General features: G+C 45.0%; 1 protein-coding gene across 2 annotated transcripts; it reads left to right on the top strand.

The window, feature by feature from the left end:
* Nucleotides 1-14,766: 14,766 nt before the first annotated feature.
* RPS19BP1 (ribosomal protein S19 binding protein 1) lies at nt 14,767-26,291 on the top strand. Of its 2 annotated transcripts, none has more exons than XM_077278185.1 (4): nt 14,767-15,259; nt 16,807-16,974; nt 23,371-23,468; nt 25,126-26,291. In XM_077278185.1, exons 1-4 carry the CDS (start codon nt 15,205-15,207, stop codon nt 25,258-25,260), a joined length of 456 nt encoding a protein of 151 aa, XP_077134300.1. In that variant the 5' UTR covers nt 14,767-15,204; the 3' UTR covers nt 25,261-26,291. The 2 variants fall into 2 exon arrangements, with proteins under 2 accessions (XP_077134300.1, XP_077134301.1); XM_077278186.1 differs by having other exon boundaries at nt 14,857-15,150; nt 25,126-25,716.
* Nucleotides 26,292-26,380: the final 89 nt, after the last annotated feature.

The raw sequence follows: 26,380 nt of genomic DNA, 5'->3' as shown, positions 1-26,380 counted from the left end.
CGTCCTCTGATGTAACATGAAAAGTCTGAGCGTTTAGTCTGAATGTCGCAGATCGTTGTGAAATACTTGCAGATATCTTGTTATTGGCCAGAGTAGAAAACTGTAAAACTGTGCACTTCACAACGGATTGTAACCTGTAAAGCGATGGCAGTGGATCATGTCAATGCAGTGTGTGCGCGGTTAACCGTTTGTCTGCCGCTCTCAGAAGAAAAGGATGGGAAAGTTGTCAAGATTTTCCGAAATTCGGCTGCAAGAGCAGAGACTGTACGGACGAGATTAGACCGCCGGACATGCCTCATATACTGGACACACGGTATATAATGGTGGCTACCTTGTCTTCTCTTAATCCTTCACTTGTTACTTCTGCACATTATACAATGAGTAATATCCCTAATAACAGAATGCACATTGTGTCTCTATAAATATTTGCTTTCCCTCATGACCCGATTATTCTCAGCAAAGAGACAGATATTATCTACTCTTAGTGTGTCGCCGTCCTATACTATACCGTGCATCACTCCCAAATCTTTAACGCATTAATTTCTTGTTCACATATTTAACATCTTCATCACAATGTAAGTACATGACACAATAAAATGTTACTCAGCAAAAATAATGTATTATAGCAGATCAGTCACAAGATTCTACAATACAAAGTGAATACATTATTATATGAATCTTTCAGACCTGATGAGGCTGGTGTAGTTACATTGAAAATGCATGGATGTTTAATTTTAATGTCAAGATAAGCATTTTTTGAATCCAGTTATTGGATGAAATAGCTAATGAGTCCAAGTGTATTCAATCTCTGCCCACCCAGCCTGACTGACAGCTGCAGTTGGTGCACTGACGGTCAGCTCCTCAGTGTCTCTCCTGCTGAGATCTCACAAGTACTCAGCAGGATGAGATCTCAGCAGCAGGAGAGACACTGAGAAGATGACCATCAGCCATTCTGACATGGATCTTCATAGTAAGTCCACCTGCCTCATTGGGCCTAAGAGCTCTATTTAATCAGGTATGCACGTCTGTCTTGTATAATATGTAACGCTGCTCCCAGTGCTGGTGGAGGAGGCACAGGATAGAGATTAAGGCTATGATTACTTAACGTTTTTCCTTTGCATTAAAAACCTGCTGGGGTTTCAGAGGAATGGTACATGTGCCCTATTCTATAAAACATCCTTTTTGCCTCTGCAAGTCCGGTATGTGCGAGAATACTTTTTTTGGTAACTAAGAAAGCAAAGAACCTTTTCTATACTGGTCACTTCAAAAAGGTTTACGGTACCACAGCATCTTGCAGCGGCATGCTATTCCATCCGGTTTGCGTTTAGTTGGACCATCATTTATTTTTCAACAGGACAATGACCCCAAACACACCTCCAGGCTGTGTAAGGGCTATTTGACCAAGAAGGAGAGTGATGGGGTGCTTCGCCAGATGACCTGAACCCAATTGAGATATTTTAGGGTAAGCTGGACCGCAGAGTGAAGGCAAAAGGGTCAACAAGTGCTAAGCATCTCTGGGAACTCCTTCAAGATTTTTGGAAGACCATTCCCGATGACTACCTCTTGAAGTTCATCAAGAGAATGCCAAGAGTGTGAAAAGCAGTCATCAAAGCGAAAGGTGGCTACTTTGAAGAACCTAGAATATAAGACATATTTTCAGTTGTTTTACACTTTTTTGTTAAGTATATACAGTGGGGCAAAAAAGTATTTAGTCAGTCCGTAATAGTGCAAGTTCCACCACTTAAAAAGATGAGAGGCGTCTGTAATTTACATCATAGGTAGACCTCAACTATGGGAGACAAACTGAGACAAAAAAATCCAGAAAATCACATTGTCTGTTTTTTATCATTTTATTTGCATATTATGGTGGAAAATAAGTATTTGGTCAGAAACAAAATTTCATCTCAATACTTTGTAAGATATCCTTTGTTGGCAATGACAGAGGTCAAACGTTTTCTGTAAGTCTTCACAAGGTTGCCACACACTGTTGTTGGTATGTTGGCCCATTCCTCCATGCAGATCTCCTCTAGAGCAGTGATGTTTTTGGCTTTTCGCTTGGCAACACGGACTTTCAACTCCCTCCAAAGGTTTTCTATAGGGTTGAGATCTGGAGACTGGCTAGGCCACTCCAGGACCTTGAAATGCTTCTTACGAAGCCACTCCTTCGTTGCCCTGGCGGTGTGCTTTGGATCATTGTCATGTTGAAAGACCCAGCCACGTTTCATCTTCAATGCCCTTGCTGATGGAAGGAGGTTTGCACTCAAAATCTCACGATACATGGCCCCATTCATTCTTTCATGTACCCGGATCAGTCGTCCTGGCCCCTTTGCAGAGAAACAGCCCCAAAGCATGATGTTTCCACCACCATGCTTTACAGTAGGTATGGTGTTTGATGGATGCAACTCAGTATTCTTTTTCCTCCAAACACGACAAGTTGTGTTTCTACCAAACAGTTCCAGTTTGGTTTCATCAGACCATAGGACATTCTCCCAAAACTCCTCTGGATCATCCAAATGCTCTCTAGCAAACTTCAGACGGGCCCGGACATGTACTGGCTTAAGCAGTGGGACACGTCTGGCACTGCAGGATCTGAGTCCATGGTGGCGTAGTGTGTTACTTATGGTAGGCCTTGTTACATTGGTCCCAGCTCTCTGCAGTTCATTCACTAGGTCCCCCCGCGTGGTTCTGGGATTTTTGCTCACCGTTCTTGTGATCATTCTAACCCCACGGGGTGGGATTTTGCGTGGAGCCCCAGATCGAGGGAGATTATCAGTGGTCTTGAATGTCTTCCATTTTCTAATTATTGCTCCCACTGTTGATTTCTTCACTCCAAGCTGGTTGGCTATTGCAGATTCAGTCTTCCCAGCCTGGTGCAGGGCTACAATTTTGTTTCTGGTGTCCTTTGACAGCTCTTTGGTCTTCACCATAGTGGAGTTTGGAGTCAGACTGTTTGAGGGTGTGCACAGGTGTCTTTTTATACTGATAAAAAGTTTAACCCCTTCCCGACCTTTGACGCCACGTAGGCGTCATGAAAACCCGTGCCAATCCGACCCATGACGCCTATGTGGCGTCATGGAATGATCGCGTCGCTGCAGAGCGGGTGAAAGGGTTAACTCCGATTTCACCCATTCTGCAGGGACAGGGGGAGTGGTACTTCAGCCCAGGGGGGGTGGCTTCACCCCCCCCCCATGGCTACGATCGCTCTGATTGGCTGTTGAAAGTGAAACTGCCAATCAGAGCGATTTGTAATATTTCACCTAAAAAACTGGTGAAATATTACAATCCAGCCATGGCCGATGCTGCAATATCATCGGCCATGGCTGGAAATACTGAAGTGACCCCCCCCCCCCACCGATCACCCCCCCAAGCCACCGATCTGTCCCGTAGTCCCCTCCGTCCTGTGCTCCGCTCCCCCGTCCTCCTGTCCGCTCCCCCCGTGCTCCTATGTCACCCCCCCGTGCTCCGACGCCCCCCCCCGTGCCCCGATCTCCCCCACCTTATACTTACCGAGGCTCCCGGTGCCCGTCCGCCTCCTCCATGGGTGCCGCCATCTTCCAAAATCCATCTTCCGGCCGGCAGATTCATTACAAAGTACATTTTGATCGCTGTGGTAGGTTCTATCACAGCAATCAAAATAAAAAAAATAATAAATAAACCCCCCCCTTTATCACCCCCATAGGTAGGGACAATAATAAAATAAAGAAAATATTTTTTTTTCTTTTTCCACTAGGGTTAGGGTTAGAACTAGGGTTAGGGTTAGGGGTAGGGTTAGGGTTATGGCATGTGCACACAGTGCGGATTTGGCTGCGGATCCGCAGCGGATTGGCCGCGGATCCGCAGCGGATTGGCCGCTGCGAATTCGTACCAGTTTTCCATCAGGTTTACAGTACCATGTACACCTATGGAAAACCAAATCCGCTGTGCCCATGGTGCGGAAAATTCCGTGCAGAAACGCTGCGTTGTATTTTCCGCAGCATGTCAATTCTTTGTGCGGATTCCGCAGCGTTTTACACCTGTTCCTCAATAGGAATCCGCAGGTGAAATCCGCACAAAAAAACACTGGAAATCTGCTGTAAATCCGCAGGTAAAACGCAGTGCCTTTTACCTGCAGATTTTTCAAAAATCGTGCGGAAAAATCTCACACAAATCCGCAACGTGGGCACATAGCCTTAGGGTTAGGGTTGGAATTAGAGTTAGGGTTGGAATTAGGGCTAGGGTTGGAAATAGGGTTAAGATTAGGCTTGTGGTTAGGGTTACGGATAGGGTTAGGGGTGCGTTGGGGTTACAGTTGTGGTTAGGGTTGGGATTAGGGTTAGGTTTGGGATTAGGGTTAGGATTAGGGTTGGAATTAGGGTTACGGGTGTGTTGCGGTTAGGGTTGTGGTTAGGGGTGTGTTGGGGTTAGGGTTGTGATTAGGGTTATGGCTACAGTTGGGATTAGGATTAGGGGTGTGTTGGGGTTAGTGTTGAAGTTAGAATTGAGGGGTTTCCACTGTTTAGGCACATCAGGGGTCTCCAAACGCAGCATGGCGCCACCATTGATTCCAGCCAATCTTGCGTTCAAAAAGTCAAATGGTGCTCCCTCCCTTCCAAACCCCGACGTGCGCCCAAACAGTGGTTTACCCCCACATTTGGGGTACCAGCGTACTCAGGACAAACTGGGCAACAACTGTTGGGGTCCAATTTCTCCTGTTACCCTTGCAAAAATAAAAAATTACTTGCTAAAACATAATTTTTGAGGAAAGAACAATTATTTTTTATTTTCACGGCTCTGCGTTATAAACTTCTGTGAAGCACTTGGGGGTTGAAAGTGCTCACCACACATCTAGATAAGTTCCTTCGGGGGTCTAGTTTCCAAAATGGGGTCACTTGTGGGGTGTTTCTACTGTTTAGGTACATCAGGGGCTCTGCAAATGCAACGTGATGCCCGCAGACCATTCCATCAAAGTCTGCATTTCAAATGTCACTACTTCCCTTCCGAGCCCTGACGTGTGCCCAAACAGTGGTTTACCCCCACATATGGGGTACCAGCACATTCACAACAAACTGGGCAACAAATATTGGGGCCCAATTTCTCCTGTTACACTTGTGAAAAAAAAAATTGCTTGCTAAAACATCTTTTTTGAGGAAAAAATGATTTTTTATTTTCACGGCTCTGCGTTGTAAACTTCTGTGAAGCACTTGGGGGTTGAACGTGCTCACCACACATCTAGATAAGTTCCTTGGGGGGTCTAGTTTCCAAAATGGGGTCACTTGTGGGGGGTTTCTACTGTTTAGGCATATCAGGGGCTCTGCAAACGTAACATGATGCCCGCAGACCATTCCATCAAAGTCTGCATTCCAAAACGTCACTACTTCCCTTCCGAGCCCCGGCATGTGCCCAAACAGTGGTTTACCCCCATATATGGGGTATCAGCGTACTCAGGAGAAACTGGACAACAACTTTTGGGTCCAATTTCTCCTGTTACTCTTGCAAAAATAAAAAATTCTGGGCTAAAAAAATATTTTTGAGGAAAGGAAACACATTTATTATTTTCACGGCTCTGCGTTATAAACTTCTGTGAAGCACTTGGGGGTTCAAAGTGCTCACCACACATCTAGATAAGTTCCCTTAGGGGTCTAGTTTCCAAAATGGAGTCACTTGTGGGGAGTTCCTACTGTTTAGGCACATCAGGGGCTCTGCAAAAGCAACCTGACGCCCGCAGAGCATTCCATCAAAGTCTGCATTTCAAAACGTCACTACTTCCCTTCCGAACCCCGACGTGTGCCAAAACAGTGGTTTACCCCCACATATGGGGTATCAGCGTACTCAGGACAAACTGGACAACAACTTTTGGGGTCCAATTTCTCCTGTTACCCTTGGGAAAATAAAAAATTGTGGGCTAAAAAATCATTTTTGAGAAAATAAAAATTATTTTTTATTTTCATGGCTCTGCGTTATAAACTTCTGTGAAGCACTTGGGGGTTCAAAGTGCTCACCACACATCTAGGTTAGTTCCTTGGGAGGTCTAGTTTCCAAAATGGGGTCACTTGTGTGGGAGCTCCAATGTTTAGGCACACAGGGGCTCTCCAAACGCGACATGGTGTCCGCTAATGATTGGAGCTAAATTTTCCATTCAAAAAGCCAAATGGCGTGCCTTCCCTTCCGAGCCCTGCCGTGCGCCCAAACAGTGGTTTACCCCCACATATGGGGTATCATCGTACTCAGGACAAACTGGACAACAACATTTGGGGTCCAATTTCTCCTATTACCCTTGGGAAAATAAAAAATTCTGGGCTAAAAATTATTTTTGAGGAAAGCTCTGCGTTATAAACTTCTGTGAAGCACCTGGGGGTTATAAGTGCTCACTATGCATCTAGATATGTTCCTTGGGGGGTCTAGTTTCCAAAATGGGGTCACTTGTAGGGGATCTCCAATGTTTAGGCACACAGGGGCTCTCCAAACGCGACATGGTGTCCGCTAACGATTGGAGCTAATTTTCCATTCAAAAAGTCAAATGGCACGCCTCCCCTTCCGAGCCTTGCCGTGCACCCAAACAGTGGTTTAGCCCCACATATGAGGTATCGGCGTACTCAGGAGAAATTGCCCAACAAATTTTAGGATCCATTTTATCCTGTTGCCCATGTGAAAATGAAAGAATTGAGGCTAAAAGAAATTTTGTGTGAAAAAAAAGTACTTTTTCATTTTTGCGGATCAATTTGTGAAGCACCTGGGGGTTTAAAGTGCTCACTATGCCTCTAGATAAGTTCCTTGGGGGGTCTAGTTTCCAAAATGGGGTCACTTGTGGAGGAGCTCCAATGTTTAGGCACACAGGGGCATTCCAAAAGCGACATGGTGTCCGCTAACGATGGAGATAATTTTTCATTCAAAAAGTCAAATGGCGCTCCTTCCCTTCCGAGCCTTACCATGTGCCCAAACAGTGGTTTACCCACACATATGAGGTATCAGCGTACTCAGGACAAATTGGACAACAACGTCCGTGGTCCAGTTTCTCCTTTTACCCTTGGGAAAATAAAAAAATTGTTGCTAAAAGATCATTTTTGTGACTAAAAAGTTAAATGTTCATTTTTTACTTCCATGTTGCTTCTGCTGCTGTGAAACACCTGAAGGGTTAATAAACTTCTTGAATGTGGTTTTGAGCACCTTGAGGGGTGCAGTTTTTAGAATGGTGTCACTTCTGGGTATTTTCAGCCATATAGAACCCTCAAAATGACTTCAAATGTGAGGTGGTCCCTAAAAAAAATGGTTTTGTAAATTTTGTTGTAAAAATGAGAAATCACTGGTCAAATTTTAACCCTTACAACTTCCTAGCAAAAAAAAAATTTGTTTCCAAAATTGTGCTGATGTAAAGTAGACATGTGGGAAACGTTATTTATTAACTATTTTGTGTCACATAACTCTCTGGTTTAACAGAATAAAAATTCAAAATGTGAAAATTGCGAAATTTTCAAAATGTTCGCCAAATTTCCGTTTTTTTCACAAATAAACTCAGAAATTATCGACCTAAATTTACCACTAACATGAAGCCCAATATGTCACGAAAAAACAATCTCAGAATCGCTAGGATCCGTTGAAGCGTTCCTGAGTTATTACCTCATAAAGGGACACTGGTCAGAATTGCAAAAAACGGCAAGGTCATTAAGGCCAAAATAGGCTGGGTCATGAAGGGGTTAAACAGGTGCCATTACTACAGGTAATGAGTGGAGGAAAGAGGAGACTCTTAACCCCTTCACCCCGAAGCCTGTTTTCACCTAACTGACACGGCCAATTTTTACAATTCTGACCACTGTCACTTTATGAGGTCATAACTCTGAAACGCTTCAACGGATCTTGGTGATTCTGAGATTGTTTTCTCGTGACATATTGTACTTTATGATAGTGGTAAAACTTCTTCGATATGACTTGCATTTATTTGTGAAAAAAAACGAAATTTGTCGAAAATTATGAAAATTTCGCAATTTTCAAATTTTCGTTTTTATGCCCTTAAATTAGAGAGTTATATCACATAATATAGTTAATAAACAACATTTCCCACATGTCTGCTTTACATCAGCACAATTTTGGAAACATAATTTTTTTTTGTTAGGGAGTTATAAGGGTTAAAAGTTGAAAAGCGATTTCTCATTTTTGCAACAAAATTTGCAAAACCATTTTTTTTACGGACCACCTCACACTTGAAGTGACTTTGAGGGGTCTATATGACAGAAAATGCCCAAAAGTGACACCATTCTAAAAACTGCACCCCTCAAGGTACTCACAACCACATTAAAAAAGTTTATTAACCCTTCAGGTGCTTCACAGGAATTTTTGGAATGTTTAAAAAAAATTGAACATTTAACTTTTTTTTTCACAAACTTTTTACTTCAGATCCAATTTGTTTTATTTTACCAAGGGTAACAGGAGAAATTGGACCAAAAAAGTCGTTGTACAATTTGTCCTGAGTACGCCGATACCCCACATGTTGGGGTAAACCATTGATTGGGCACATGGCAGAGCTCGGAAGGGAAGGAGCGCCATTTGACTTTTCAATGCAAAATTGGCTGGAATTGAGATCGGAACCCATGTCGTGTTTGGAGAGCCCCTGACGTGCCTAAACAGTGGAAACCCCCACAAGTGACACCATTTTGGAAAGTAGACCCTCTAAGGAACTAATCTAGATGTGTGGTGAGCACTTTGAACCTCCAAGTGCTTCACAGAAGTTTATAATGAAGAGCCGTAAAAAAAAATTAATATTAATTTTCACAAAAAATGATCTTTTTGCCCCAAATTTTTTATTTTCCCAAGGGTAGCAGGATAAATTGGACCCCAAAAGTTGTTGTGCAATTTGTCCTGAGTACGCTGATACTTCATATTTGGGGATAAACCACTGTTTGGGCGCATGGCAGAGCTCGGAAGGGAAGGAGCGCCATTTGACTTTTCAATGCAAAATTGGCTGGAATTGAGATCGGAACCCATGTCGTGTTTGGAGAGCCCCTGACGTGCCTAAACAGTGGAAACCCCCACAAGTGACACCATTTTGGAAAGAAGACCCCCTAAGGAACTTATCTAGATGTGTGGTGAGCACTTTTAACCCCCAATTGTTTCACTAAAGTTTAGAATGTAGCGCTATGAAAATTAAAAAATATTTTTTTCTTTCCACTAAATGATGTTTTAGCCCGCAATTTTTTTTACCCAAGGGTAACAGGAGAAATTGGACCACAAAAGTTATTGTCCAATTTGTCCTGAGTACGCTGATACCCCATACATTGGGGGGAACCACTGTTTGGGCGCACGGCAGAGCTCAGAAGGGAAGGAGCGCCATTTGGAATACAGACTTAGATGGATTGGTCTGCAGGTGTCATGTTGCATTTGCAGAGCCCCTGATGTACCTAAGCAGTAGAAACCCCCCACAAGTGACCCCATATTGGAAACTAGACCCCCCACGGAACTTATCTAGATGTGTTGTGAGAACTTTGAACCAACAAGTGTTTCACTACAGTTTATCACGCAGAGCCGTGAAAATAAAAAATTTTTTTTTTTCCACGAAAATTATATTTTAGCCCCCACGTTTTTATTTTCCCAAGGGTAACAGGAGAAATTGGACAACAAAAGTTGTTGTCCAATTTGTCCTGAGTACGCTGATACCCCATATGTGGGGGGGAACCACTGTTTGTGCGCACGGCAGAGCTCGGAAGGGAAGGAGCGCCGTTTGAAATGCAGACTTAGATGGATTGGTCTGCAGGTGTCTTGTTGCATTTGCAGAGCCCCTGATGTACCTAAACAGTAGAAACCCCCCACAAGTGACCCCATATTGGAAACTAGACCCCCCACGGAACTTATCTAGATGTGTTGTGAGAACTTTGAACCCCCAAGTGTTTCACTACAGTTTATAACGCAAAGCCGCGAAAATAAAAAATATTTTTTTTTCCACGAAAATTATATCTTAGCCCCCACGTTTTTATTTTCCCAAGGGTAAGGCTGGTTTCACACTTGCGTTTTTATCTAAATGCGTTTTTAAAAAAACGCATGTGTGAAAAAACGCATGTAAACGCGGTTAAACGCATGCGTTTTTTAGACGCATGCTTTTTTATAGAAAAACACAAGAAAACGAGAAAAAAACAAAAAACCCTAACCCTACCCCGAAATACGTGGCACTGAAATACGTGGCACTGAAATACGTTTATATACGTATATAAGTATACAAGTGCCACGTATACAAGTGCCACGTATACAAGTGCCACGTATACAAGTGCCACGTATTTCACGTAAATGCCACGATATTTCAGTGCCACGTATTTCACTGAAATATCGTGGCACTTAAATACGTGGCACTGAAATATCGTGGAACTTAAATACGTGGCACTGAAATATCATGGCACTGAAAGACGTGGCACTGAAATATCGTGGCACTGAAATACGTGGCACTGAAAGACGTGGCACTGAAATACGTGGCACTGAAAGACGTGGCACTGAAATACGTGGCACTGAAATACGTGGCACTGAAATATCGTGGCACTGAAATACGTGGCACTGAAATACGTGGCACTGAAATATCGTGGCACTGAAAGACGTGGCACTGAAATATCGTGGCACTGAAATACGTGGCACTGAAATACGTGGCACTGAAATACGTGGCACTATGACTGTCAGAAAATGTTCATTAAACAGTTAGGGGTGAGTTTAGGGGTAGGGTTAGGGTTTGGATCCCTTTATCACCTTGATGGTGGTGGGTGACTTTTCAGTGTGTGTTCTGGTTTTTTTCTATAAAAACGCATGCGTTTTTAACGCAAACAAATGTGTTGAGATCGGACGCCATGTCGCGTTTGGAGAGCCCCTGATGTGCCTAAACAGTGAAAACTCCCCAATTCTAACTGAAACCCCAACCCTAACCCCAGCCCTAACCCTAGCCCTAACCCCAACCCTAGCCCTAACCCTAGCGCTACTTTCACACTAGCGTTTTTTTGCATACGTCGCAATGCGTCGTTTTGGCGAAAAAATGCATCCTGCAAAGTCATCTGCAGGATGCGTTTTTTCCCCATAGACTAACATTAGCGACATATTGACACACGTCGCAAGCGTCGTGCGACGGTTGCGTCGTGTTGTGGCGGACCGCCGGCAGCAACAAACGTTACATGTAACTTTTTTTGTGCCGACGGTCCACCATTTCCGACCGCGCATGCGCGGCTGGAACTCCACCCCCACCTCCCCGCACCTCACAATGGGGCAGCGGATGCGTGGAAAAACAGCATCCGCTGCCCCCGTTGTGCGGCGCTTGCACAGTATGCATCGGTATGTCGGGCCGACGCAGCGCGACGGCCCCGTACTGACGCTAGTGTGAAAGTAGCCTAACGGGAAAATGGAAATAAATATATTTTTTTAAATTGTATTATTTTTCCCTAACTAAGGGGGTGATGAAGGGGGATTTGATTTACTTTTATAGCGGGTTTATTAGCGGATTTTTATGATTGGCAGCCGTCACACACTAAAAGACGCTTTTTATTGCAAAAAATAGTTTTTGCATCACCACATTTTGAGAGCTATAATTTTTCCATATTTTGGTCCACAGAGTCATGTGAGATCTTGTTTTTTGCGGGACGAGTTGACGTTTTTATTGGTAACATTTTCGGGTACATGACATTTTTTGATCGCTTTTTATTCCGATTTTTGGGAGGCGGAATGAACAAAAATCAGCAATTCCTGAAATTCTTTTAGGGGGGGGCGTTTATACCGTTCCGCGTTTGGTAAAAAGGATAAAGCAGTTTTATTCTTCGGGTCAGTACGATTACAGCGATACCTCATTTATGTAATTTTTTTATGTTTTGGCGCTTTTACACAATAAAAACTATTTTATATAAAAAAATAATTTTTTGCATCGCTTTATTCTGAGAGCTATAACTTTTTTATTTTTCTGCTGATGAAGCTGTATGGCAGCTTTTTTTTTGCGGGACAAGATGACGTTTTCAGCGGTACCATGCTTATTTATATCCGTCTTTTTGATCGCGTGTTATTCCACTTTTTGTTTGGCGGTATGAGAATAAAGCATTGTTTTTTGCCTCGTTTTTTTTTTTTTTTTTTTTACGGTGTTCACTGAAGGGGTTAACTAGTGATATAGTTTTATAGGTGGGGTCGTTACGGACGCGGCGATACCAAATATGTGTACTTTTATTGTGTGATTTTTTTTTATTTAGATAAAGAAATGTATTTATGGGATTTTTTTTTTTTTTTCTTTATTTAGGAATTTTTTTTTATTTTTTTTTTTTACACATGTGGAAAATTTTTTTTTTTACTTTTTTACTTTGTCCCAGGAGGGGACATCACAGATCGGTGATCAGACAGTGTGCACAGCACTCTTTCTGATCACTGATGTGACAGGCATGTTCCACAGGCTTGCCGGCGCCTGCTATGAGGATTCTCAGCAGACGCCGGCAAGCTGGGTCATCTCATGACCCGGAAGGAGTCCCGCGGCCATCTTGGATCTGGGGACTCCTTCCAGGTCACCGGAGCAGCGCAATCTCATCGCGCTGCTCCGGTGGGAGAGCGCAGGGAGCCCCCGTCCCTGCACGATCCCCCTCTATGCCGCTGTCACTATTGACAGCGGCATCAGAGGGGTTAAATGCCCGCGATCGGCGATAGCGCCGATCGTGGGCATTGCTGCGGGGTGTCAGCTGTCATATACAGCTGACACCCGCACCCGATCACCGCGGCGCTCAGCGCGAGACCGCGGTGATCGAGCCGCCGTACTAGTACTGCGGCTGTCAGTAATGCAGTGCCGGCAGCGCAGTACTAGTACGGCGCATGTCGGGAAGGGGTTAAAGAAGAAGTTACAGGTCTGTGAGAGCCAGAAATCTTGATTGTTTGTTTCTGACCAAATACTTATTTTCCACCAGAATATGCAAATAAAATGATAAAAAAACAATGTGATTTTCTGGATTTTTTTTTCTCAGTTTGTCTCCCATAGTTGAGGTCTACCTATGATGTAAATTACAGACGCCTCTCATCTTTTTAAGTGGTGGAACTTGCACTATTGCTGAATGACTAAATACTTTTTTGCCCCACTGTAATTCCACATGTGTTAATTCATAGTTTTGATGCCTTCATTGTAAATGTACAATTTTCATAGTCATGAAAATACAGAAAAATCTTTGAGAAGGTGTGTCCAAACTTTTGGTCTGTACTGTATATATTATATAGTACTGAGCAAAAGGTTTAGGCAGATGTGGAAAACGTCTATCAAAAAATCAAAATTGTTAATAGTTTATCAATTAACAAACTGCAAGGTAAATGAACAAAAGTGAAATCTAAGTCACATGAATAATATTTGGTGTGACCGCCCCTTCTATTCTTCTAGGCACTTGCACAGTTTTGGAGGAACTCTGCAGGGAGGCTGTTCCAAACATCTCGGAGGACAGACCACAGATCTTCTTGCAGAAATCCTCCTGTCTCCTTATGTAATCATAGACAGACGTAATGATGTGAGATCAGGGGCCGTATCATCACTTCCAGGGCTCCTAGTTAATGAATTGGCTGTATGTTTTGGACTGTTGTCCGGCTGCAGAATAAATGAGATAAGTATGTGCATGATGGAGAAGTATTTTCACGGATTTCTCAGCATTGAGGAAACCATCCGACCTGATGAATTTCAGTGGCAGATACTTTTGTTCGGTGGGTACATTGGCCACCAGCAGGGTAGCCCGGCAGCGACTCTCACAAGGAGCCGAGCACTCCTATGTATGGGGGAATCGGAGCTGATGGCTGCCAGCTGGATGATATTGGCCAACACCAATCTAATGTGTTTGAGGGGAAGGCCGGTCATGGAGGTAAGGTAGCCGCAGTTATGGGGCATGGTCTGTGCTTATTAGGATTTGTATTAAAAAAAAAATCAGTAATCCAGTAAAGTTCTGTTCATCTCCACTCCACAAGGAGAGACACGGCGCCCCATGGACTGTTCAGCAGTTTTCTTACAGCAGTAATGGTCCTGATGGACACACGATCTCCATAGTACAGTGATTGACAGTCCGCCTGTTTTTGGCTCCGCTGGTGAGAGAAAAACGGATCCATATTAACTATGTGATCACCACAGGTAAATGCAATCAATATTAGTGGTAGAACCACTGCATTGCGAGGTGCCGGACGCCATTTCTCAGACGGGGTGCACGACGTTTCAGTGTCTGGAAGCTGAACCCCAACATTTGTGCCCCGGTAAGCGCCACTCAGATACTGTAAGTGGGGGGCACATCGCTCACAGGAGGCAGGCGGTGGGGGGCGACCAGTCACTACCATATTGGCGCAACATTGTAACGGGGAATGTGGCCGTGCCCCCACTGCTGGATGTCACAGTCATGGCACATGGACCCTCCAAAGTGAGGAGCCCCAGCCCTACAGCAGGTGCACGGGGGAGCGCTGCATGGGGGAGCGGTGCATGGGGGAGGGGGAGCGGTGCATGGGGGAGCGGTGCATGGGGGAGGGGGAGCGCTGCATGGGGGAGTGGGAGCGGTGCATGGGGGAGCGGTGCATGGGGGAGGGGGAGCGCTGCATGGGGGAGCGGTGCATGGGGGAGGGGGAGCGGTGCATGGGGGAGCGGTGCATGGGGGAGGGGGAGCGGTGCATGGGGGAGCGGTGCATGGGGGAGGGGGAGCGGTGCATGGGGGAGCGGTGCATGGGGGAGCGGCACCTGGCTCTTCTCCCCTCTGCCTGCTCCCTCACTCCCCAGCTGCAGCAGACATTTGTATCTGATAGCGCCCTCTAGTGGTGAGTATAGCCATTGCGCACAAGCCGCCTCTCCCGGTCAGGTGTGCTGGCAGTGACCTTAGTACTGAGGACACAATGGACGGCATCGCCCTTACGACAGCTTATCATCATTCAGCCCTAAAAGGCAGCGCAATCACTGCTGGACTCTTCTAGAGGGGTGACGTCATCAGCTGGCGCCGGGAGGTAATGGCGCTGTGCTCCTGTGTGCGGCCGGCGGGTCACCACTGGGTACCGGTGCAGCTCGGAGCCACACCATATCCTGCTCTGTTACAGGACTCTAGTTTCCTCCTCTGTCATCGCCATCTAGTGGCCGTCTCTGTGTAGGACCGCGCCACTGCATACTACTTGTGGGTCACTCTGGTACAAGCGCTGAGACTCTATGGTAACTTGTGTACGGAAGTGCGTCACGTGATACCGGAAGTGGTAAGTGATTGCTTCAGGAGGAGGTCACACGTGTAGCTGCTCAGGAGAGAGAACATGTCCGCGGCGATGATCAGGAAGGGACTGGAGCTTCTGGGCTCCGATTCCACCGGTGAGAATTGTCCGTCTGTGGGGAGCACTGACCCGGAAGATAGGCTGCGCTATGGCGGCACCACGGCTGCTGGGCTTGGAGGGAAATGTTTGAAAAGTTCCCCAACTGCAGTGAATGGGGAAAGTACCAGCAGCCAGAGCTCATCTTGGGGAAGATGTGCTCTTTTTTATTTCTTTTTTTTCCTAGAAAGATAATCTTTATACACACTGCTCAAAACATAAAGGGAACACTAAAATCCCACATCCTAGATATCACTGAATGAAATATTCCAGTTGTAAATCTTTATTCATTACATAGTGGAATGTGTTGGGAACAATAAAACCTAAAAATGATCAATGTAAATCACAACTAATATCCCACGGAGGTCTGGAGTTGGAATGATGCTCAAAATCAAAGTGGAAAATGAAGTTACAGGCTGATCCGACTTCAGTGGAAATGCCTCAAGACAAGGAAATGATGCTCAGTAGTGTGTGTGGCCTCCACGTGCCTGTATGACCTCCCTACAACGCCTGGGCATGCTCCTGATGAGGCGGCGGATGGTCTCCTGAGGGATCTCCTCCAAGACCTGAACTGAAGCATCCGCCAACTCCTGGACAGTCTGTGGTGCAATGTGACGTTGGTGGATGGTGCGAGACATGATATCCCAGATGTGTTCAATCGGATTCAGGTCTGGGGAACGGGTGGGCCAGTCCACAGCTTCAATGCCTTCATCTTGCAGGAACTGCTGGCACACTCCAGCCACATGAGGTCTGGCATTGTCCTGCATTAGGAGGAACCCAGGGCCAACCGCACCAGCCTATGGTCTCACAAGGGGTCTGAGGATCTCATCTCGGTACCTAATGACAGTCAGGCTAGATCTGGTGAGCACATGGAGGGCTGTGCAACCCTTCAAAGAAATGCCACCCCACACCATTACTGACCCACTGCCAAACCGGTCATGCTGAAGGATGTTGCAGGCAGCAGATCACTCTCCACTCTTCAGACTCTGTCACATGTGCTTAGTGTGAAGCTGCTTTCATCTGTGAAGATCACAGGGCGCCAGTGGTGAATTTGCCAATCCTAGTGTTCTGTGGCAAATGCTAAGCGTCCTGCACGGTGTTGAGCTGTGAGCACAACCCCATCTGTGGATGTTGGGCCATCAGACCATCCTCATGGAGTCGGTTTTTAACCGTTTGTGCAAAACACATGCACATTTGTGGCCTGCTGGAGGTCATTTTGCAGGGCTCTGGCAGTGCTCCTGTTCCTCCTTGCACGAAGGCGGAGGTAGCGGTCCAGCTGCTGGGATGTTGCCCTCTTACGGCCCCTCCACGATTTTCTTGGAGTTAGATTCTGTTGTTTAAGTGTTCCCTTTATTATTTTTAGCAGTGTATTATTATATGCGCTACTTCATTGTATTTATATACCGTAACATGATGGGAATACCTGTAATGACACTTGTGAGATCGCTTGCTGTCCCAGTGACGTATAGAGAGTCGGTGCTGTCATTTTGTTCATATGTTGCAGGTTGTTCTTATCTCCAGTACATTAATATTTTCTACATTGCACAGATAATAACATGTCGAGCTTCAAGAGAAAAAGAGGGGGCAAAAATCAACCAACAACATTAAGTAGTCACAAGATAGGAATGAAGAAGCAGCGCAAGAGACTGAAACAGCAAGGAGTGCCGCAAAACCAGAGGGCGTCCGCCAAGGATAGAGTGATCAAATCAGCCGTGGGTGAGAGTCCTGAGCGTCGCCACCAAACGCCATATCATTGTGAACCTTCATTATGTATTTCTAGACCTTAGTTTTTCTTCTTAAAATTTCAAAGGAGGAGATGGAGATTTGCCCTACTGAGTGAGTTTGTAGAAAATACAAAAAATTCTCTAAAATATATAAAATAATGCAAAATGTGATGGCCAGATGACTGCCAGAGCATCGCCATAAGGCCGGAGTCACACTACTGTAGAATACGGATGAGTGCTATGCGAGAAAATATCACATAGCTCTCTGACCAGTGTTAATCTATGGGGCAGATCACATCACTGTTTATTTTCTCCTGCATATTCAACGTGCATGTAAAATCGCAGCATGCTGCGATTGTCACAGACACTCGGCTGAAACCCATCAATGCAAGCCTATGGGTGCGAGAAAAAAAAAACGTACAGCGCTCGGACCATGCGAGTGCTATCTGATTTTTACGCACCGTTGTCCTTTGAAAAGCCGGCAACTGACAGGTTAGAATAGATATACAGATGTCTGTGACAAATACAATTAGTACAGTGTGTGTGCAAATTACTGGACGTGTTTAATTAATAAAAGATTATTTTTCAGAAAAAATTGGCGTGGGCTCCCGCACAATTTTCGAAACCAGTAGAGGGAAAAGCCAATGGCTGGGGGCCAGTGTTTATAGCCTGGGAAGGGAGTAATACCCATGGAGCTTCCCAGGCTATTAATATCAGCTCACAACTATATAATTAGCCTTTACTGGCTATTAAAATGGGGGACCTTAAAAAAATGATGTATGGTCCCCTTATAATTAGTTATAATAAGTAAATAAGTTTTACTTGTGTTTTTCATGGATAAAACCCATACCGATTGTAGTCCATAGGGCTGAGAACATGTCAATGTTACTTATGTTTTGCTGTCTACTGACCTGGAGTTCTCAGAGCATCTATCTGAAGAAGTGCATAGAAAATTCATCTTGGTGGAGAGCTGAATGTTCTTGTGCTTATTCTGACCAAGCCCTGATGAAAATGGATCAATTTTTCTTGTATGAGAGAAACTGTTGACATCTGAATGAGGCTTTAACCCCTTCCCGACATGCGCCGTATTAGTACTGCTCTGCGGGAACTGTTCCCGCAAACCGCAGTACTAGTATGGCGGCACGATCACGCGGTCTCACAGTGAGCACCGCGGCGATCGCGTGCGGGTGACAGCTGACACCCCGCAGCAATGCCCACGATCGGCGCTAGCGCCGATCATGGGCATTTAACCCCTCTGATGCCGCTGTCAGTAGTGACAGCGACATAGAGGGGCATCGCGCAGGGACGGGGGCTCCCTGCGCTCTCCCACCGGAACAACGCGATGCGATCGCGTTGTTCCGGTGTTCTGGAAGGAGTCCCCGGATCCAAAATGGCCACGGGGCTCCTTTCGGGTCCTTCGCTTAGGTGGCTTGCCGGCGCCTGCTGAGAGCAGGCGCTAGAAAGCCTCCTGCACTGCCTGTCAGATCGCTGATCTGACACAGTGCTGCGCAAAGTGTCAGATCAGCGATCTGATGAAATATAGTGATGTCCCACCCTTTGACAATGTTATAAAGTTGAAAAAAAATAAATAAAAATCCCCAAATAAAGAAATAAATAAATAAATTTCCAATAAATCAATTTATTTATGTAAATAAAAAAAACAATAAAAGTACACATATTTGGTATCGCCGCGTCCGTAACGACCCGCTCTATAAAACTATCCCACTAGTTAACCCTTTCAGTGAACACCGCAAAAAAAATAATAAAAAAACGAGGCAAAAAACAAAGTTTTATCATCATACTGCCGAACAAAAAGTGCAATAAAATGTGATAAAAAAAGATATAAATAAACATGGTACCGCTGAAAACATCATCTTGTCCCGCAAAAAAAAAGCTGCCATACAGCGTCCTCAGCAGAAAATTAAAAAAGTTATAGCTCTCAGAATAAAGCGATGCAAAAACAATTATTTTTTATATATAATATAGTTTTTATTGTGTAAAAGCGCCAAAACATTAAAAAATGATATAAATGAGGTATCGCTATAATCGTACTAACCCGAAGAATAAAGCTGCTTTATCAATTTTACCAAACGTGGAACGGTATAAACGCACCCCCTAAAAGAAATTCAGGAATTGCTGTTTTTTGTTCATTCTGCCTCCCAAAAATCGGAATAAAAAGCGATCAAAAAATGTCATGTGCCCGAAAATGGTACTAATAAAAACGTCAACTCGTCCCGCAAAAAACAAGACCTCACATGACTCTGTGGGCCAAAATATGGATAAATTATAGCTATCAAAATGTGGTGATGCAAAAAAACTATTTTTTTGCAATAAAAAGCGTCTCTTAGCGTGTGACAGCTGCCAAACAAAAACCCGTTATAAATAGTAAATCAAACCCCCCTTTATCACCCCCTTAGTTAGGGAAAAATAATAAAATTAAAAAAATATATATTTATTGCTATTTTCCCGTTAGGGTTGGGGCTAAGGTTAGGGTTGGGGCTAAAGTTAGGGTTATTGCTGGGGCTAAAATTAGGGTTGGGGCTAAAGTTAGGGTACTGTCACACAGTACCATTTTGATCGCTACGACGGTACGATTCGTGACGTTCTAGCGATATCGTTACGATATCGCAGTGTCTGACACGCAGCAGCGATCAGGGATCCTGCTGAGAATCGTACGTCGTAGCAGATCGTATGGAACTTTCTTTCGTCGCTTGATCACCCGCTGACATCGCTGGATCGTTGTGTGTGACAGCGATCCAGCGATATGTTCGCTTGTAACCAGGGTAAACATCGGGTAACTAAGCGCAGGGCCGCGCTTAGTAACCCGATGTTTACCCTGGTTACCAGCGTAAACGTAAAAAAAACAAACAGTACATACTCACATTCCGGTGTCTGTCCTCCGGCGTCTCAGCTTCTCTCCACTGTGTGAGCGTCTGCCAGCCGGAAAGCGAGCACAGCGGTGACGTCTGACGTCACCGCTCTGCTTTCCGGCTATGGCGCTTACACAGTGGAGAGAAGCAGAACGCCGGGGACAGACACCGGAATGTAAGTATGCACTGTTTGTTTTTTTTACGTTTACGCTGGTAACCAGGGTAAACATCGGGTTACTAAGCGAGGCCCTGCGCTTAGTTACCCGATGTTTACCCTGGTTACCGGGGACTTCGGCATCGCTCCAGCGCCGTGATTGCACCGTGTGACCGCAGTCTACGACGCTGGAGCGATAATAATACGATCGCTGCGACGTCACGGATCGTGCCGTCGTAGCGATTAAAATGGTACTGTGTGACAGTACCCTTAGGGTTTGGATTATGTTTACAGTTGGGATTAGGGTTAGGGGTGTGTCAGGGTTAGGGGTGTGGTTAGGGTTGAGATTAGGGCTGGTATTAGGGTGTGGTTAGGGTTGGGATTGGGGTTAGGGGTGTGGTTATGGTTGGGATTAGGGTTAGGGCGCGTTGGGGTTAGGGTTGGAGTTAGAATTGGGGGTTTCCACTGTTTAGGCACATCAGGGGCTCTCCAAACGCAACATGGCGTCCGATCTCAATTCCAGCCAGTTCTGCGTTGAAAAAGTAAAATGGCGCTCCTTCCAAGCTCTGCCATGCGCCCAAACCAGCGTACTCAGGACAAATTGGACAACAACTTTTGGGGTCCAATTTCTCCTGTTACCCTTGTGAAAATAAAAATTTGAAAGCTAAAATATCATTTTTGTGGAAAAAAAAAAATATTTTTTATTTTCACAGCTCTGCATTATAAACTTTAGGGGGTTGGGGGGTTCAAAGTTCTCACAACACATCTAGATAAGTTCCTTGGGGGGTCTAGTTTCCAAAATGGGTTCACTTGTGGGGGGTTTCCACTGTTTAGGCACATCAGGGGCTCTGCAAACGCAACATGGTGTCCCATCTCAATTCCAGTCAATTTTGCATTGAAAAGTCAAATGGCGCTCATTCCCTTCCGAGCTCTGCCATGAGCCCAAACAGTGGTTTACCCCCACATTTGGGGTATTGGCGTACTCAGGATAAATTGTACAATGACTTTTGTGGTCCAATTTCTCCTGTTACCCTTGGTAAAATAAAACAAATTGGATCTGAAGTAAACATTTTGTGAAAAAAAGTAAAATGTTCAATTTTTTTTAAAACATTTCAAAAATTCATGTGAAGCACCTGAAGAGTTAATAAACTTCTTGAATGTGGTTTTGAGAACCTTGAGGGCTGCAGTTTTTAGAATGGTGTCACTTTTGGGCATTTTCTGTCATATAGAACCCTCAAAGTCACTTCAAATGTGAGGTGGCCCCTAAAAAAAAAAAATGGTTTTGCAAATTTTGTTGTAAAAACGAGAAATCACTGGTCAACTTTTAACCCTTATAACTCCCTAACAAAAAATTTGTTTCCAAAATTGTGCTGATGTAAAGCAGACATGTGGGTAATGTTATTTATTAACTATTTTGTATGATATGACTCTAATTTAAGGGCATAAAAACTAAAAGTTTAAAAAGTGCAAAATTTGTACATTTTCGTCAAATTTCTGTTTTTTTCCACAAATAAACGCAAGTCATATCGAAGAAATGTTACCACTATCATAAAGTACAATATGTCACGAGAAAACAGTCTCAGAATCACCGGGATCCGTTGAAGCGTTTCAGAGTTATAACCTCATAAAGTACCGTATTTTCCGGCGTACAAGACGACTTTTTAACCCCTGAAAATCTTCTTAAAAGTCGGGGGTCGTCTTGTACGCCGGGAATCGCCTTGTACGCCGGGTGTATAGGGTGGGGGGGTGGGGGGGAGTGGTCCTGATGACGACTGGAAAGTGAGTATCCCCCATTACCTTATCGTAGCGCTGCAGCGTGGGGTCTCTGTGCTGGGAGCGGCGGCTGCTGTGCTGTGGTGCGGCGGCTCCTCTTCTGCAGTGTGGGGCCTGTGGGGCGGTGGCGGCGGCGTATCTTCATGCAGTCGGGGCTCCTCCGGCATCTCAAAGCCTGGAAGCCCCGCCGGCAACTCCATCGGTGTAATGCGATGGCCTCCGGGAAAATGGCCACTGCTTAGATTCAGATCTCGTGTCCCGAGATTTCGGGACGAGATCTGAATCTGAGCATGCGCAGCCCCCAGCGGCCATTTTCCCGGAGGCCACCGCATCGCACCTATTGAGCTGCCTCCGGGAAAATGGCCGCTGCTCAGATTCAGATCTCGTCTCCCGAGATCTCGGGACGAGATCTGAATCTGAGCAGCGGCCATTTTCCCGGAGGCCACCGCATTGTACCGATGGAGTTGCCGGCGGGGCCTCCAGGCTTTAAGGAGATGCCGGAGGAGCCCCGACTGCATAAAGATACGCCACCGCCGCCACCCCACAGCACAGAGGCCCCACACTGCAGAAGAGGAGCCGCCGCACCACAGCACAGCAGCCGCCGCTCCCAGCACAGAGACCCCACGCTGCAGCGCTATGATAGGGTAATGGGGGATACTCACTTTCCTGTGAGACGCCCCCTCGTCGTCATCAGGATCACTCCCCCCCCCCCCCCCCCCCCCCCCAAAAGGCACATATTCACCGGCCCTATAAGACGACATACGGTGTATAAGAAGACCCCCGACTTTTAAGAACATTTTATTTTTTAACTGGTAAAGTTGGGGGGTCGTCTTATACGCCCAGTCGTCTTATACGCCGGAAAATACGGTAACAGTGGTCAGAATTGAAAAAAATGGCCTGGTCAGGAAGGTGAAAACAGACTTCAGGGTGAAGGGGTAATTGGCAGAGGCAGATCTCAGATCTTTTTTGAGAGAACCAATCTGATCCATGAAGGCAGCGCCTCACAACTGACCAGAGATAAAGTATCATGTGTCCGTGTCTGGTGCACACACGTAGGTCACCTGCAGAGGTTTGTGCAGGAGGAGGACCTGCTTCACATTTCGCTGCTGGTTCTAAGTCAGATCAGTGTATGTTGATGGCAGTAGTAAGAGAAAGTCATGGTATCAAGGGCTTGTGCATGACATGACGTTTATCACTTATCTACACTAGATTGAGGGAACAAGAGCCCCATGTTGCTCCTCACTACATGACCGCAGCGAGGAGTCTGGAGTCTGGCTGGATCAGTGGTCAAACGTGTTCTACCGCTCCATGTACGGTCTACAGGGCTGGAGAAAACAGATGAGCGCTGTACTCGACCTTTTAGTCTGCCCCAAGAGATGAATTGCCTTAACCATCCCTTTAATAGTTCATGTTTCGGAAGCTCCAGTTCATCAGTTCTCCCGGGGGGCGAATCTGTCAGTCATACACTCTCCCTGCTGCCTTCAGAACCACCAGCGCAGGGGCTGCTCTATCACTAAGGCTTTTGTTTGCACTTCTAGAACAAATGTGTAAGTCGTATTGGAGCAATGTGTGACCGATTCTCTTCTTACAGAGGAGTACAAGAAGCGCACAGCTCAGGATTATCTGGCACACAACCTCGAGTACATGCTTGGATCACAAGCTGTTGCCAGGAAAGTCTCGTGCAGCAAGGTGAGGGCATTGTTGAAGCGCATTTGTAGGATATATAGACATTGTGTGTTTTTATTAGGAAACTGCCTTATAGAGAATGTCAGCAGGTTTTGGTTGCCTGATCTGAGAGCAGCGTAATGTAGCCAAAGAGAGAGTCTGATTCCAACGATGTATCAGTGGTTTGTACATAATCGGAGCTTTTAGATTTAGAAAGCTGACCCCCATCCACAACAGAGCTGACCCTGCCCATACCTGGCTCTGTACATAGTCTATAGATAATGAGCTGCTTATAACAGGAGGGGGGCAGAGTCAGACTTGCAAGCATGTGCCAGCTAGTCCCAGCAATGATGATATCCTAGTGATAAAATCTTCATTGTAAGTAAACAGCGCAGAGCTTGATAAGTTATACATCTATATTTTGACACCCCCCCCCCCCCCTCCTGCTGTCTCCTGATTAGAAAGCAAAAACCTGCTGACAGATTCCTTTTAAATATTTAACTGGATTGTCATGTGTTGAAAAATATGTGTGTATATGAATACATTTGATCAAATTTTATTGTGTTAATGCTTTGTTAAACCCTTTAATTGTCATAATTCCCAGTGTTTGGCACTAGTGTGTACTTCTGCCTAGAATAGTAATAGTAGTGAAACAAACATGATTTCATACAGGAAGGAGCAGCTCAGAAGGGTTGGGTGGAGGATATGGTTTGAATTCGCAATGCAATCCCATGGTGCTGGTGGCGTCATTGTGGGTCACGTGTGGTCAGGATCTCGCCTGTCTTGTTTTTGGACAGTGGTGCTGCTCACCGGAGCTTGTGAGAAGCCTGGGCCTCGGGAGAAAGGGCAGTAAAAAGGGCATATTCCCTTTAAAGATGTTTTCTGGGAAGTAACAAGCCATGGTGATCAATATGTATTCAGCAGCAGATGAACAACCAGAAGCCCCACTAATCAACAAAAAGCAAGGTCCCATCACAGGAATTCCCTCCACGGTGCCACTTTTCTTCATGTTGTTGTTTGTGCTATTGCAACTAAGTCTCTTTGTTTCTTAAAGGGGCGCTGTCAGCACAGAATGATTGAAGAAACCAAGTACAGGCACGCTTTGCTTCTTTTTTGTACTAGTCTGAATTTTTTCACATGCTGCATGTTGAGCCCATGGTCTATATGGTTTGATGGTGCCCTCCTTTTTCAGTTTCTTGTTCTTCAAGTACAGGAGCTCGGTGCACCCTTGGTGTGGCCAAACATTTATGTACACCTTCCCTCCTGCTTTATTTTTTTCCTCTTTCTCTGCCCCATCCTTCTATTTTGATTGACATGTCTCAGTTTTTAGACCTTGAGAAGGGCAGAGATGAATGGAAACAAGTAGATGGGAAAGTGCACTGAACTGTTTGCACAGAGTGCCTGTGCTTGATCGTTCCGTGCTGACAATCCCTTTTAATGGGGCAGAGTTTCACTACCTGATATGGTTCCATCCATATTTGTACAGCTATGCTCCATTGAACGTGAACGTGCCGTAGAATAGACCTCTCCACACTACTGTATTGTATAGCCCATCACTGCCATTTCTTGGAAGAAAAAAATAATAATTTACAACCTCTTAATGTCAAAATGTGATATTGCTTCTGTATGGGTACATGTGCCATTCTGCCATTACTCAACACATCTTATGTTTATAATACAGATACTGACTCAGCACTCAGGACGGAAAGCAAGAGACCGACATGGAGAAGAGGAGAAGAGGGTGCAAGAAAAATCCATGTTTACAGATCAGGACTTCAAAAAGTTTCAGAAAGAATATTTTGGAACAAAGTCATAGACGGGCTTTCCCCATATCCATGGACTGATACTTCTCTTTGTCTCAAGTCTTCTGCCTGGTTTTAAGCTGCTAAATGGACTCGACTCAGAAGTGCAGCAAAGTGAACTGTGATGTGGTGCAAAGCTGGGAGAAATCTAGAAATTATGATTGAATATTTATATATACATATAATATCTGTGAGGATGAAAAATATATAAGTAAAGAGACATGGGAGAGGGTGAATGCTTTGGTCGGGAATTACAAAGTGCGCTGCCAGCAGTGGATCCTGATGAATTGCTCCAGTGCATTCAGCGCAGCAGAATAGCTCAGACATCCATTAATGACCACATTGGTAGCAGCCAAAGGCTGTAACAAGTATTGAAAATTGTGTATCTATTTTTTTTTTTATCCTTTACATATCATTATCATGTCTATCCATCCTGTGATTTCCATAAATCTACAACTTTTTCTTATTAATGTTGAAATTTCAATATTGAGGAGCGTACGTATTATAATACAGGCAGGAGAAGAAAGAAGGGTTCCACTGCCGATCCAGGTATGATTCCTTTACTAGCAAGAAGTTAAAATGTGACAAAAAAAAATGCACACCAACAATCTAAGGTGTGTGTGTGGGGGGGAGGTACTTGGGGGTCTCCTCACCAGATGAGCTTCATATGCACCCTGCAATCTTAAGCTTGGTTTGAATGAATGTTGGGGACAGCGAGGAACCTTAAAATGAATAGCCTTGACCCTGCACACCTGCATCACATCACATGCAAAGCTGCAAGAAAAGAGCTGTCACATATTTTAACTTTTTGCTACTAAAGGAATCTGTTTTACACATTCCTGGATTGGAAGCTGGACCCTTCTTTCTTCTGCATTTACTTGGCGCTGGGCAGTGGCGTCGATCGCTGGCTTCCATGACGATTGTTCCTTGAAATGGTGAGCTGGTGTTTTTCCTTTTACATTTTAATAGTCCCTTCTTGAAAGACACCTAAAACGTGTACACGATTTTAAATATATTTTCTCAGTAGCGCACAGATGGCCATGTACACAGGCTTCATTCGTTATATTCTATTCCTCATTCACGGCCATATCTGGGTCATGTGGACCCTCGTAGCATTCCTCAGGGCTCGCACAG

This window comes from Ranitomeya variabilis, chromosome 8, assembly GCF_051348905.1.
Source record: "Ranitomeya variabilis isolate aRanVar5 chromosome 8, aRanVar5.hap1, whole genome shotgun sequence".
In the NCBI taxonomy this organism is placed as follows: Eukaryota; Metazoa; Chordata; class Amphibia; order Anura; family Dendrobatidae; genus Ranitomeya; species Ranitomeya variabilis.
The sequence above is the reverse complement of the archived record's forward strand: the minus strand, read 5'-3'. Positions and strand labels throughout refer to the sequence as shown.